Genomic DNA, 12,291 nt, shown 5'->3' on the forward strand with positions numbered 1-12,291 from the left:
AATTAAGGCAACTCCTTTACGTAGGCCATTTTCAAGCTGAAAACGTTTTCGTGTTCTAGGCTTTTAGAATGTAAGCGTCACACATTTAGGTGTTTTTTTTTTTTTTGTGAATATAGGGGGCCTAAGCCCAAAAGAAAAAAAAAATTACAGGTTTATCAAACTACAAGAAGTTTGTATCTCTACAGCATTTATTTGCAGCAAGTGCTCTATATCAGCCGGTGGATTATCAATGAAATTGAATCCATATTGATGGTTAGTACTGATCTTTCCAAGCCAATCTGCACACTGGTTAGCTTCCCTATTTGCATATTGGAATTTAATTTTCCAAGAGCGTTCTTTGTACTTTTCTATTCCCCTTAGAATTAGACCTATTGTTTTAGTTGACCGATATGTGTTGATTTCTTTTAGAACTTCTATGGCATCCATCTCCACAATCACCCTTTTCATTCCTAAATTCTACGCCATTTGTAATCCATATAGAACTGCCTACATTTCTGCTTGTGTTATCTGACAATACCCCAAGTTTGCAGTGAAACCTCCAATCCACTCGCCCTTGTGCGTTCTCAAAAGCCCCCTGCAACCCGATTTCTTTGCTTTTTCTTTGACTGATCCGTCGGTATTTAATATCACCCAACCCCTGGGTGGTAGTTCCTAGGCTTGTTGACGGTTCTGGAGATTCTCAGGTTCCCCTCTAATTAGCTTCTTTTTAACCGCTTCTTTGTAATTGTTGTTGTGAGAAGAGGTCTTGATTTTTCTACTTTCATATTCTCTAACACGCTACAAAGAACTGATCTACCCAGTTATAATTTGATGATTTTCCAATCTGATTTGAGAGGTTAAAATCTATCCATTCTGCGAGATTCATTCCAAAGAAAACTACAATTGCACTAGGTTGAACCAACTCGATCCAAATTGATGCTGCATACGGACAATCTCTTAGAGCATGTAACTCAATCTCAGGTATTCGATGACATCTATGACAGTTTAGGTCTGTTCTCATCATGCGGCCTCTTCTATTGGCTATTAGGAGTCTTCTATGTGCTGCTTACCACATAAACACTCTGATTCTCTCGGGTCTTTTTCACCTCCATATGACTTTCCATATTCTTTTAGTCTCCATGGGTGAGTGATTTGTTAATATTCTGCAGGCCGAAGCTACCGTGAAATCCCCATTTGCCGTGTGGTTCCATCTTATTCTATCTTCACCTTGACTGTCCTTTGGTGGAGGTATTGATCTAATTTTGTCTATGACCTCTATGAGAAGCAGAGCCATGAGCGTCTCTAAATCTCATTCACCTCTTTCATTTGTATATTTGACTATCTTCCGATTCTTTTAATCATCTGCAATGGATATGAGAGCTTTGCTATTGAGGCAGCCTTCATTTTGTACTCAGACATCATCCCAGAAGGAGGTAGTAGAGCTATCTTCAATAGCAATTGAACAATATTCTTTCAAAGTATGTCATAGTTTTGTAATGTCTTTCTAAAGAGGAGAATCAGTGGGTTTGCTTTGTAAGCAAGGACCCTCCTTACACTTGTGTATAGGCACTTGTGACCACAGCGTTTCAGGCTCTTTCATAAATCTCCAAATTGTTTTCAACAAGAAAGCATCATTCATAGTTCGGATATTCCTCATTCCTAAACCTCCCTGTAGCTTTGGTTGGCATAAGGTGTGCCAACTGAGATGATGAATCCTTTTCTAGTCTGGCCTTACACCCCAGATAAAGCTTCTCTACATTCTCTCTAATTCATTACAAATACCTTTTGGCAGTTTTGAATGTTGCATTTCAAAATCGGCCATCGGACTAAGAACTGATTTTGTTAGTGTAATCCTGCCCACCAATGACAAACAATTCATTTCCAGTCCTTCAACTTACTCTGCATCCTGTCTACAATATTTTTGAATTTTTCCTTACATCTCCTATGATTTGTAAGCATTGCTCCCAAGTATCGACCTAGATATGATTTTTCCTGATAGTTGCATTTTCCACAAATTGCTGCTTTTTCTTCCTTTTTGACATTTTATAAAAACACCACTGACATTTTTGAAATACTAATCTTTAAGCCTGTTGTTTCACAAAAGGTCTTCATGCACTTCATGACAACCTGTATCTGTTCTTCATTTGCTTCTGCAAACACTAGTAAGTCATCTGCGAAGAGCAAGTGGGAGATCTTAGGTCCTTTTCTTCCAATACTTATAGGTTTCCAAGACTCGCTAGCCACAAGTTCCTCAATCAAGTGGGAGAGCCTGTCCATGACAATAACAAAGAGGTAAGGCGAGATGGGGTCTCTTTGCCTAATTCCTCTTGTCGGTTTGAAACTCTCAGTCTTCCTACCATTCCACAGCAAGTTGTAAGAGACTGACAAGACACATTCCATAATGAGATTAGTTAATTGAGCTCCCATATCAAAATCGTCTAGACATTCCTTCAAAAACCTCCAACGGACTCTATTATAGACCTTATCGAAATCGAATTTTATAGCCATGAATCCTCTTTTTTCCTTCATCTTTTTCATAATGTGTGTCATCTCTTTAGCAATCAATATGTTATTATGGATTTTTCTACTTAAGACAAAGCTTGACTGATACGGATAAATTCTATCCTTCAAGGTCGGTTTGAGTCTTTCTACTATTATCTTTGACATGCACTTATAAGTCACATTGCACAACGAAATAGGGCGAAAAAAGATGATCGAGTCCGGCTGTTTCACTTTCAGGATAAGGGTTATGAGGGTTGCATTGTTGCCTCTTATTGTGTCTGAGCCCGACCATACTATTTGGATATAATCAAATACATTTTGCTTAACAATATCCCAGTTTTCTTTGAAGAAGAGGGCTGGATATCCGTTCGGTCCTGGCGCTTTCAGCGAACCAATGTTAAAAATTGCATCTTTCACTTTATTCTCCCCTGGTTTTCTATAGATCCGCTCTTTGATGCTAGGTTCCAAAGGTAGGTAATGGCTTCGGGTCACAAGGCCACTGCTAGTTTCATTCTCTTCCTCATATAAGCATTTAAAGAACTCAATGGCATGTCTTTTCAAATCTTCATCTTTTTCGATCCAATTTCCTTGTTGGTCTTTCAATTTCAAGATCTTATTCCTTCTTCATCTAATTACTGTTCTAGTGTGGTAGTATCGGGTATTGCGGTCTCCATCCACCACCCAAAGATCTCTAGACTTCTGCATCCACAAAACTTCCTCCTTGTCTAAAATGCCTTTTAGTTCTTCATTTAACTTCACCTCTAGTTTTTCTAAGAATAGATTTTTCCCATAGCTGGAAGCTCTTTGTATGTCTTCAATCCTGCGAATAATTCTTCTCTTCTGCCTTTCAACATGTCCAAACACACCTTTGTTCCACTTCATCAGTTGCCTCGTTGTCCCATTAAGTGCTGTTGTCAAAGGTTGGTTGCTGTCCTAAACCTGTTTTATGAATTCTTTATGTCCAGGGTGCATACTCCACATGGCTTCATAATGAAAAAGTTTTTCTATTCTTGTATTAGCTTGCAGCTTTGTATTGATCAGCAACAGGTGATGATCAGAGTTTCTCCTGACTAACACATTAACTCTGCTTCTGGGAACATCAAACCCCAATCTGTATTAGAAAGTACTCGATCAAGTCTTTTGAAAACTCTGTCGAGGTTCTCCCACTGGAGACCTCTCCAAGTGAATCTGGCTCCTACTGCCCCTAAATCAATGATCAAGCAACCTTCTATCCAACTCCTAAATCTCTTACACGTACCCAGGTCAACTCTACTACCTCCTTATTTCTCTGTTGGGTGAGCAATGTCATTAAAGTCTCCCATTACCAGCCACCCTCCAGTTAGGGTAACACTTATCCTCTTCAACTCTACCCATAACTCCCCTCTCCTTGATTCTTGGGGACTAGCATACACATCTGTTAGAGCCCAAGATTCGTTAGAGCCATTTTTCATAATCATATGAACAAATTGCACTCTATATTGGACAACTCTTATGTCTAAATCTGGGTCTTTCCACATTATCCAAATATCTCTGCTATATTCCTGAGCCTCTTCTATATGGTAAAAATCAAACACAAAACTTCTAATAGCCTTTTTTGCATTATCACCACTGCATCTAGTCTCCATAAGTTCTACATCAGGTTTATACACTTTGGTTAATTCTCTAAGTGTGCGACTAGAAGCCTTACTAGCCTTACCCCAGATTAAACCTGGGGCTTCGTCATCCCCTCCTCTCCGGAGAATCCTACTTCCACATTCTCTCCACAGACATGCTCTCCTTCTAATTGCATTATGCCGTCTTCTCTAGGACTTCCTTCTCGGAAACCTTCTTCATACTTCCTAACTACCTCCATCATAAGCTCTGGTTCTAAGGAGCTGAAATCTGGTGGCTCTGGCTTAGGATTCTCCACAGCCTCCACATTCTCATCCATTGATAAGGTTTCAGGTATAACTATTTCTTGGGAGCAGATGTTGAGGGTCATGTTGTTCATGGTACGAGAGGGGTCAGTAGGAGATGGAGGTTGTAAGATGAAGTTGCTGTTTTGGTTGTTGGGAACATGGGGTAATCTATTTTTGTTGGTAATAATGGGGTTCATTGAGTTGGGTTCGCAACTTTGGTTAATAGTTGAGGGAACATTAGAGGGCTTAGCTGATATTCCTTTATTCTTATCCTTATTGGTCTTTTGTGGCTTACTAGAAGATGGGCCAGATGTGATCTCTTGTTGGGGAGGGGGGGGGAGGATAGAGTTGGGCCTTTAGTGTTATTATCCAAAGTGTGCCTTGGGTTGGACTGTTTGTTTTTCGGGTTAGGTGTCTCTAATGGAGGTTGGGTAATTGTCTTATTAGGCATGTGGTTCCCTTTACCGTGATGATTGCTAGATATTCTCTCATCATATGAATTAACCTCTTCTATCATTTGCAGAGCATCAAACCTCATACTCCCACTAACTTGTACATTCTGATTGTCTCTCGCTCCATTTCCTCCACTACTTGCTGCCTCTGCATTTTTGCCAGTTTTCTTTCCATGCGTTGTCCTTTGAACGACCATCCACGGGCCGTAGGCTCCATCCTCATTTCCTTCTAAGAATTTTTTGCCCTTGTCCACACAGTTATTTCCAACTTTTCCCCTTTCTCCCTCATCATTTCGACTTCCTTGATTTTTCTTAATTCCACCATTATTGCTTTCTGGAGCTTTCTGGGTTTGGACATTCTTGGGACAATTGGCCTTCTCGTGCCCTACCATTCCACAAGAGAAGCAAATATTATGTATGCCTTTATACTCCACAACATACTTCACCCAATTAATAGAATAATGTGAAACCAGAGGGGCTGTGAGACCTAATTCCACACATAGTCTGGCAAATTTTTCTTTACATATATCAGCAGTGTTGGAATCTACTTTTATAGTTCTTTCTACAATGTTACCGAGTTTCTCTAGCATACTCTTCTCGTAATATTCAATTGCTAATCTTAGAAGCCTCACCCATGCTGCTATGTACTCGACAGAGGCTTCCATTGGATTGAAATTTGGCTTCCAAAAACTAATCGTGAGGTAGTGATCAAAGATTCTCCATGGGCCTCACGTTAGCGCAAAATCGAGATCTTTTCGAGAGTAAAACTTCACAATCAAAAAGTCATTTCCAAGATCAATAACTTGTATACTGCCTTGTTTTTCCCACATAACCTCCAGCCACCTGGTTACCACTGCCAAAGAGATTCTTTGACCCAGCAATTTCACTATCAATGTATCCCACCATGGATGTCTTAACTATTTTAAGGTAGCTTCATTGATCACTACATTGCAGATTCCATCAACTTTCTCTACTCTTATCTTAGGAGCATCTTTCTCAGCGTTCTTAGAACTCTGGTCTTATGTCTTGCTGCTTTCAGAGTGCTCCTTTTCTGAACTCATCTCCTCATCATCAGATTACTAGGTTGGGTCCTCTGCTTCCATTGCTGCCGATGGCCTTCTACCTCCTATGACTGCATCGACAAACAAGCGCTGAGGGTGGTTGGTTGCTGGTGCTTCCTCCTACTCTCCCACCATCCAATCTTTCTCCCTGGGAGCCAACAGCTCTTCCCTTGTGAACTTATATCCGTCACTCCCTGTTCTGACTTTTTTAAAGTTTCATTGCACTTATTCATTTTCTTTTCGAGTAAACTTCCTAAGTTCATGGGACCGTGAATGTCCTCCACGGACAAAGCCGCCCCTCATGACGATGGTTGAGGTCAGGTGTTTCACAAAGAAAGAAGAGAAAGCAGAGGGAGAAATATTGTTAATTAATAATTAAACGTTAGGCATTTTTATTCTAAGGCTTTTCGGTTAGGTATCTCCAGTCAACACACCCAAAAAAAAAAAGATAAAGTACCACTATGGTAAAACACAAACACATTCGTAAATATTTAAAAAGTGCCATTTTTGTAATAAATTTTTGAAATAGTGATATAGTAAAAACAAAGCCCATGAACGAAAAAGGACAATATATAGCATTCATGAACAACTTCAATTTTTCTCAAGTCGTCTAGGGATTGTAAAAATTGGAAGTGCAGTTGCTGGGTTCCCAAAATAGACGAAATGACAATTATAAGTGAATATTTCAGTAAACTTATTTTAATATTAAAGTCCGGTTTGATAAAAATACTTTTTAGTCATGTTTAAGTACATCACTTTGTGTTAAATAAAAATATTACGTACTTATGTTTTCAGGTTTGAAAAACTAAAAGTGATGTTGAAAGTATTTATAAAAAGGGCAATTTACGTTAGTAAATTGTTTGATCCCCAATATTACGCAAATGCATTGTTTCCAAATTCAATATGCAAATGCGTTGTTTCACTAATTTATGTAAACCGCTACTGCCACAGGAGTGCATAAACCGTTACAACCAGCCGCGGTTTATGTGTGTGAGTGTAAACCGCTGCTGCCAGCAGCGGTTTACGTGCGTGTGTGCGAGTGTAAACCGCTACTGGCAGTAGCGGTTTACGTGCATGTGTGTGTGAGTGTAAACCGCTACTGGCAGTAGCGGTTTACGTGTGTGTGTGTGTGTGTAAACCACTACTGCCAGTAGCGGTTTACGTGTATGTGTGTGTGTGTGTGTAAACCGCTACTGCCAGTAGCGGTTTACGTGTGTTGCGTTGCCTATATAAACTGTGGTTGTAGCCGCGGATTATGCATTTAGATGGTTTTGGAGTTTTTTAGAGAGAGAAAATTCTAAAGAGAGGTGAGAGCAAGTTGTGAGCGGGTCCGAGGTATCTCAGCGACGACATCTGGCCAGTTATCATGGCAGGCAGGGCTCTGTACCGACTGAACGGTGTTGCGCATATTTCCGGATCTATTGGTGACGAGGTTAGTTAACATTGATTTTTTTTCTAGGCTTTGCATATGTTAGTCAGAAAAATGGTAGGTTAGGTGGACGAACTAGAATTTATAGATTATTCCCTCTAGTTTGAAATTAGACTTCGCATGCTAGGATGTTACTTCACTGGTTAGGGAAAGGGATAGCTGACGTTAGTGAATTATTTTAGTTTGGTTAGGGTATTTGTATAATATGAAGTTTTAAATTTTAAAGCTTTATAGTATTTTAATATTTCTGGCTGTTATTTATTAAAGTATGGATGTTGTTATTTTTCCTATCGTGACTAGGGAATTTTTTTTATTTTTTACCTAGGAGAATCTGTTGATGGTTTAATATATTTGTATCCAGTTAGTTATGGCAAATTTTTTAAGGATAGGAGAATTTAATTGGACTCTGTATATCTTTCGTGTTCTGTGCAGCCCACTAGGTGTATATACAGTGTGAGACGGCAACAGAATATGCCCTTGCATGATAGGATCATCCCGTATTTAGAGAGGGCTGGATTGTACCATTTGGCCAGGCTAAACAGCGAATGGTTCTGGTTGGATGAGCCATTGGTTAGTGCGTTCGTTGAGAGGTGGCGTCCTGAGACGCATACGTTCCACCTGTCTTTCGGAGAATGCACAGTGACATTGCAGGATGTGGCATTCCAGCTAGGGCTGCCTGTGGATGGTGAGGCTGTGAGTGGTTGCCTTGGTGAGTTTGAGACATACATGGAGGGTGGCCGACCAGCTTGGGAGTGGTTTGAGGACCTATTTGGTGAGCGCCCTCCACCGAATAAGGTCAAGCAGATGACAGTACACTTTACATGGTTTCGCGATAGGTTTAGGGTGCTACCAGCAGATGCGAGCGAGGAGACTGTCCGCATCTACGCACGGGCCTACATCATGATGCTGTTATCGACTCAGTTATTTGGGGACAAGAGTGCGAACCGGGTACATATACGGTGGTTGCCATTTGTGGCAAACCTTGATGACATGGGGAGGTATAGCTGGGGGTCGGCCGCTCTGGCATGGCTATACCGATGCATGTGTCGGGTAGCGAACAAAAATGTGACTAATCTTGCGGGCCTGCTCCAGTTGCTACAGAGTTGGATATTCTGGCGGTTTCCGTCTTTGAGGCCGGAAGGGTTTGAGGCTTTCTCTTTCCCGCTGGCATCCAGGTATGTGTTATGTTTTGTTACTGTTAACAAATTTCTTTGGAATTTTTATGGTAGTTTGTGTCTCATATGACTTAAATTTAGGTGGTCTGCCTACTTACCTCCTAACGATGGAAAGGAGCAGAGAGTCATAAGGTATCGGCTTGCATTGGATCGGTTGACCGCTCGTGATGTAAGTTTTATAGCAGTTAGAGTTTTTATTTTTGCTTCGCTATCTAAATGTGACTAGATATATACTTGTTCTTGTAATGTATGATGAGTTTTGAAATTTCAGATTGTATGGGAGCCCTACTCCGCACTTGATGTACTTGCCGTTGTCCATCCAGAGATACTTATAGAGGAGCATAGTCGCCTATGGCGAGCGGTGACCAGTTTGATATACTTTGCGGTCATCGAGTGGCATCAGGTTGACAGGGTTGTTCCACAGCTGGGTGGAGTACAGCATATCCCCGAGGACGCTTTGAACGTAGACTGGCTGCATGCTAAGGACGGGAGGGGAGGGGATAGGTGGTTCTCCTATTACTATCAGGTTTGGCATTTGCACTGGGGGAACCGAGTTGATGCAGTCATTTCCATTGATCGAGTGGCACATCCTGGCCCATCTGCTGATTACCTAGATTGGTGGTTCCGCGAGGCTCAGCGGTTCCTTAGTCCGGGGGCTGCATTCACGGATCCCAGAGGCACCCAGATACCTCCAGAGGCGTTTCAGAGAGGATCCTCCCAGGTCCCACGCAGATTACAGCTACCTGATATGCCGGATAACCGTTGTGTGGAGAGACGCCGTCGTGTTGGTACTAGGGACACTGGGAGAGAGTGGCGATGGTTACATGATGCGATGCAGGAGGATGATGCAGGCGGAGAGGCTAGGGATGAGGTCGATCACCGTGTTCATAGGTCTAGTGCCAGACGCGGGAGAACAGTGGATCCTACACAGTTTGGTGGTGGAGTTAGTGGGACCGCAGCGACTCAGGCTGGAGGGGGGACATTCACCAGCAGATCTTACTCTCCGATGCCAGAGCCAGCTCTCACATGTATGCGCCGCCTGAGACGCCTACGATGACTATGGATTTAGATGATCAGCTGGTGAGTCCACGATTTTACGCAGATTTTGCTGATTTGATTAGGGATGATGCTGGCACGTCCAACGTGCAGTTTGGTGGCCAGTCTTACCAGCCGCAGATGCCCGAGGTGCATTTGGATACCGCAGCTTACCAGCCACACATGACGGATATGCATTCCCAGCCAGCTGATTATCAGGGTGAGTATGTGGTAGATTTGAACGTGCCTGCAGGTAGCCCGTTGGATACGTGGTTCACCATGGGGGGAACCCCCCAGTCAGCGATTGGTCTAGACCATATCTTCAAGACAGAGTTCACACACTCAGAAATGTTGGTGGTCATGTGACCATATCTTCTCCCCCCATCCTTGTGTTGTGTCCACCTCTCATACTCCATTCTGTTTGCCCAGTTGCACATGGCCGGGTTCTCCGTCCTCATTATATCAAACCAATAGTCGAATTCTGCTTCTGTCTTCGCATACGCGGCATTCACCAGCCACCTCCTCTCATCCTGTCCCTTGAAAGTGAGGGCAAAATTTGCAGCAACATGCCGAATACAAAATGCCCGATAAGCATGTGGAGGTTGCCAACCACTATCGGGAGACTCTAGTGCAGCCTTGATGCCGTTGTGTCTATCAGATATCACGAGAATACCTTCCTGTGGAGTGACATGCCTTCTAAGGTTCGAAAGAAAGTACGACCAAGACTCTGCATTCTCCCCCTCCACGAGTGCAAACGCAACAGGCAAAATATTCGAGTTACCATCCTGAGCGATCGCCAACAACAATGTCCCGCCATACTTGCCATAGAGGTGTGTTCCATCGATGCTAACGAGCGGCTTACAGTGGCGGAATGCCTCAATACACGGAGGGAATGTCCAAAACATCCGATGAAAGTAGACTCTATCTTCATCAACTTGGCCACCCACCCTAACCGGGGACGTCTTGAGTAGAGCAACGGAACCTTCCATCGTGCATGAGACCCCAAGGATCCACCGAGGCAGATCAGCATATGACTCCTCCCAATCGCCATATATTTGCGCTACTGCCTTCTGCTTCGCCAACCACACCTTCCGATAACTAGGCCGGAATCCATAAGTCGCCTCCGTTGCCTCTTGCAACACCTTGATCGACACCGACGCATCAGCTCGAACCAACGGATAGATTCTCGCACAAATCACATGATAATCAAGCTGCTTGTGGTCGCTTGATATCGATGTGGCCATACACGTGTGCGGACCGTTGTACCTCCTAACTTCCCATGTGCTCTTCCTTTTCCGCATGACTATCCGAATCAACCACGTGCACCCATTACCAAACTCTTTGCATCTCCCTTGGTATTTCAGATTGTCGGACTCCATAACCTTGTACTCAACTCCACGCCGAATACTGTAATCTTTTACACTCAACACGGCTTCCTCTTTACTCTGGAAAAATTGGCCAATCTGAAATTCAGTCATAGGTGTCCCATCATGCATGCCCTGCCCATCGAATGTTGCATCTACATTCTGCTGTTCGCCGACGACTTCCAAGTTCAAAGAAGAGAGGTGGGGAGGGTACTCTTGTGTTGCAGAACCGGAACCTCCATGGGCTGAAGGTCCACCTCTTGGAATATCATCATCACTATCCCTACCAATATCGACAGGCTCCGCATCTAAATCATCGTCAAACAGTGCATTCTCAACTCGATCCGGTCCGGCATCGCATTCAAAATCAGGAACAACATGACCAATATATGCATGAACAGCCCCAGCACGTTCGGGCTCCGCATTCGGAACGGCCACTGCTACCACAGGCATCGATGTTGATGCACCACCAGCTGGGGTCGACTGAGGATTAGGTGTCGATGCTCCCGAGCTATCCACACCATCTTCCAACTTCGCAAACAGCTCAGTTATCCTCACCTCCGGAAAACTGCGCCTGCAGTGAAACAAGACCTGCAAGTCTTCATCCGACCCAATCACGAAGGTCTCATATCGCACACCAGTTGAGACAACGTCAATAGGAATCTTGTAAAATAATTTTTTTACCCACTTCGTCCCACACGTACCGAGCTTTCGTAATATGCTTTGCTTAATCTCGGCCAACGTATTCGACGATCGGATAAAAACACTAAGCGGTTCTCTATCTGTGAATTTTACACCGTGCCTTTTGCTCTTTTGAATTTTTCCAGAGCAGTGAACCAGAGCCACAAAACTATCCTCCCCCTCCATTTGTGAATAACACTCTACCTCTCCACATTTGGCCCCTCTATGGTTTATATAGGCAGCCCCATTCAGCCCATCACACGTAAACCGCTACTGGCAGTAGCGGTTTACACACACACACACACACACACACGTAAACCGCTACTGCCAGTAGCGGTTTACACACACACACATGCACGTAAACCGCTACTGTCAGTAGCGGTTTACACTCACACATACACACGCACGTAAACCGCTGCTGGCAGCAGCAGTTTACACTCACACACTCACACACGTAAACCGCTACTGCCAGTAGCGGTTTACATAAAATATTGAAAACAATACATTTGCGTATTGAATTTGAAAACAATGTATTTGCGTAATATTGGGGGTCAAACAATTTAGATGCGTAAATTGCCCTTATAAAAATATTTTTGTAAACTAGCTAAATATAAAAGTCTAATATAACGTAATGTATTAATAAATGTCTATATTTATTTTTATTTTTTTTATTATATTTATGTTTATTAAAGTCATTTTAAATGTTAAAAGTGAT

At 42.8% G+C, this 12,291-nt stretch overlaps 3 protein-coding genes across 3 annotated transcripts in view; 1 reads left to right on the plus strand and 2 right to left on the minus strand.

The window, feature by feature from the left end:
* The window catches only part of LOC107625241 (serine/threonine-protein phosphatase 7 long form homolog), a 13,102-nt gene extending 3,527 nt beyond the window's left edge, over positions 1 to 9,575 (plus strand). Inside the window, exons 2-4 of the mRNA XM_016327825.2 lie at positions 7,754 to 8,496; positions 8,578 to 8,665; positions 8,768 to 9,575. Of these exons, the coding sequence (XP_016183311.1) occupies positions 7,754 to 8,496; positions 8,578 to 8,665; positions 8,768 to 9,553 (1,617 nt within the window). The 3' untranslated portion in view covers positions 9,554 to 9,575. The remainder of the gene's footprint in view (positions 1 to 7,753; positions 8,497 to 8,577; positions 8,666 to 8,767) is intronic.
* LOC107627179 lies at positions 9,747 to 10,520 on the minus strand. The gene has a single exon (XM_016330033.1). It carries the CDS (start codon positions 10,518 to 10,520, stop codon positions 9,747 to 9,749), a length of 774 nt encoding a protein of 257 aa, XP_016185519.1.
* On the minus strand, positions 10,555 to 11,762 carry LOC107627180. Its single transcript, XM_016330035.1, has 2 exons — positions 10,731 to 11,762; positions 10,555 to 10,629 (listed from the first exon to the last, which is right to left on the minus strand). The coding sequence occupies exons 1-2, from the start codon at positions 11,760 to 11,762 to the stop codon at positions 10,555 to 10,557; spliced, it is 1,107 nt and encodes a 368-aa protein (XP_016185521.1).

Source organism: Arachis ipaensis, chromosome B02 (assembly GCF_000816755.2).
Source record: "Arachis ipaensis cultivar K30076 chromosome B02, Araip1.1, whole genome shotgun sequence".
In the NCBI taxonomy this organism is placed as follows: domain Eukaryota; kingdom Viridiplantae; phylum Streptophyta; class Magnoliopsida; order Fabales; family Fabaceae; genus Arachis; species Arachis ipaensis.

Coding starts and splice junctions, on each gene's coding strand:
- LOC107627179 (XM_016330033.1), bottom strand. CDS start 10,520: ATGGAAGGTTCCGTTGCTCTACTCAAGACGTCCCCGGTTAGGGTGGGT.
- LOC107627180 (XM_016330035.1), bottom strand. CDS start 11,762: ATGGAGGGGGAGGATAGTTTTGTGGCTCTGGTTCACTGCTCTGGAAAA. Junction 10,630..10,730: donor ACAAGCAGCTTGATTATCAT/GTGATTTGTGCG, acceptor ATTCCGGCCTAG/TTATCGGAAGGTGTGGTTGG.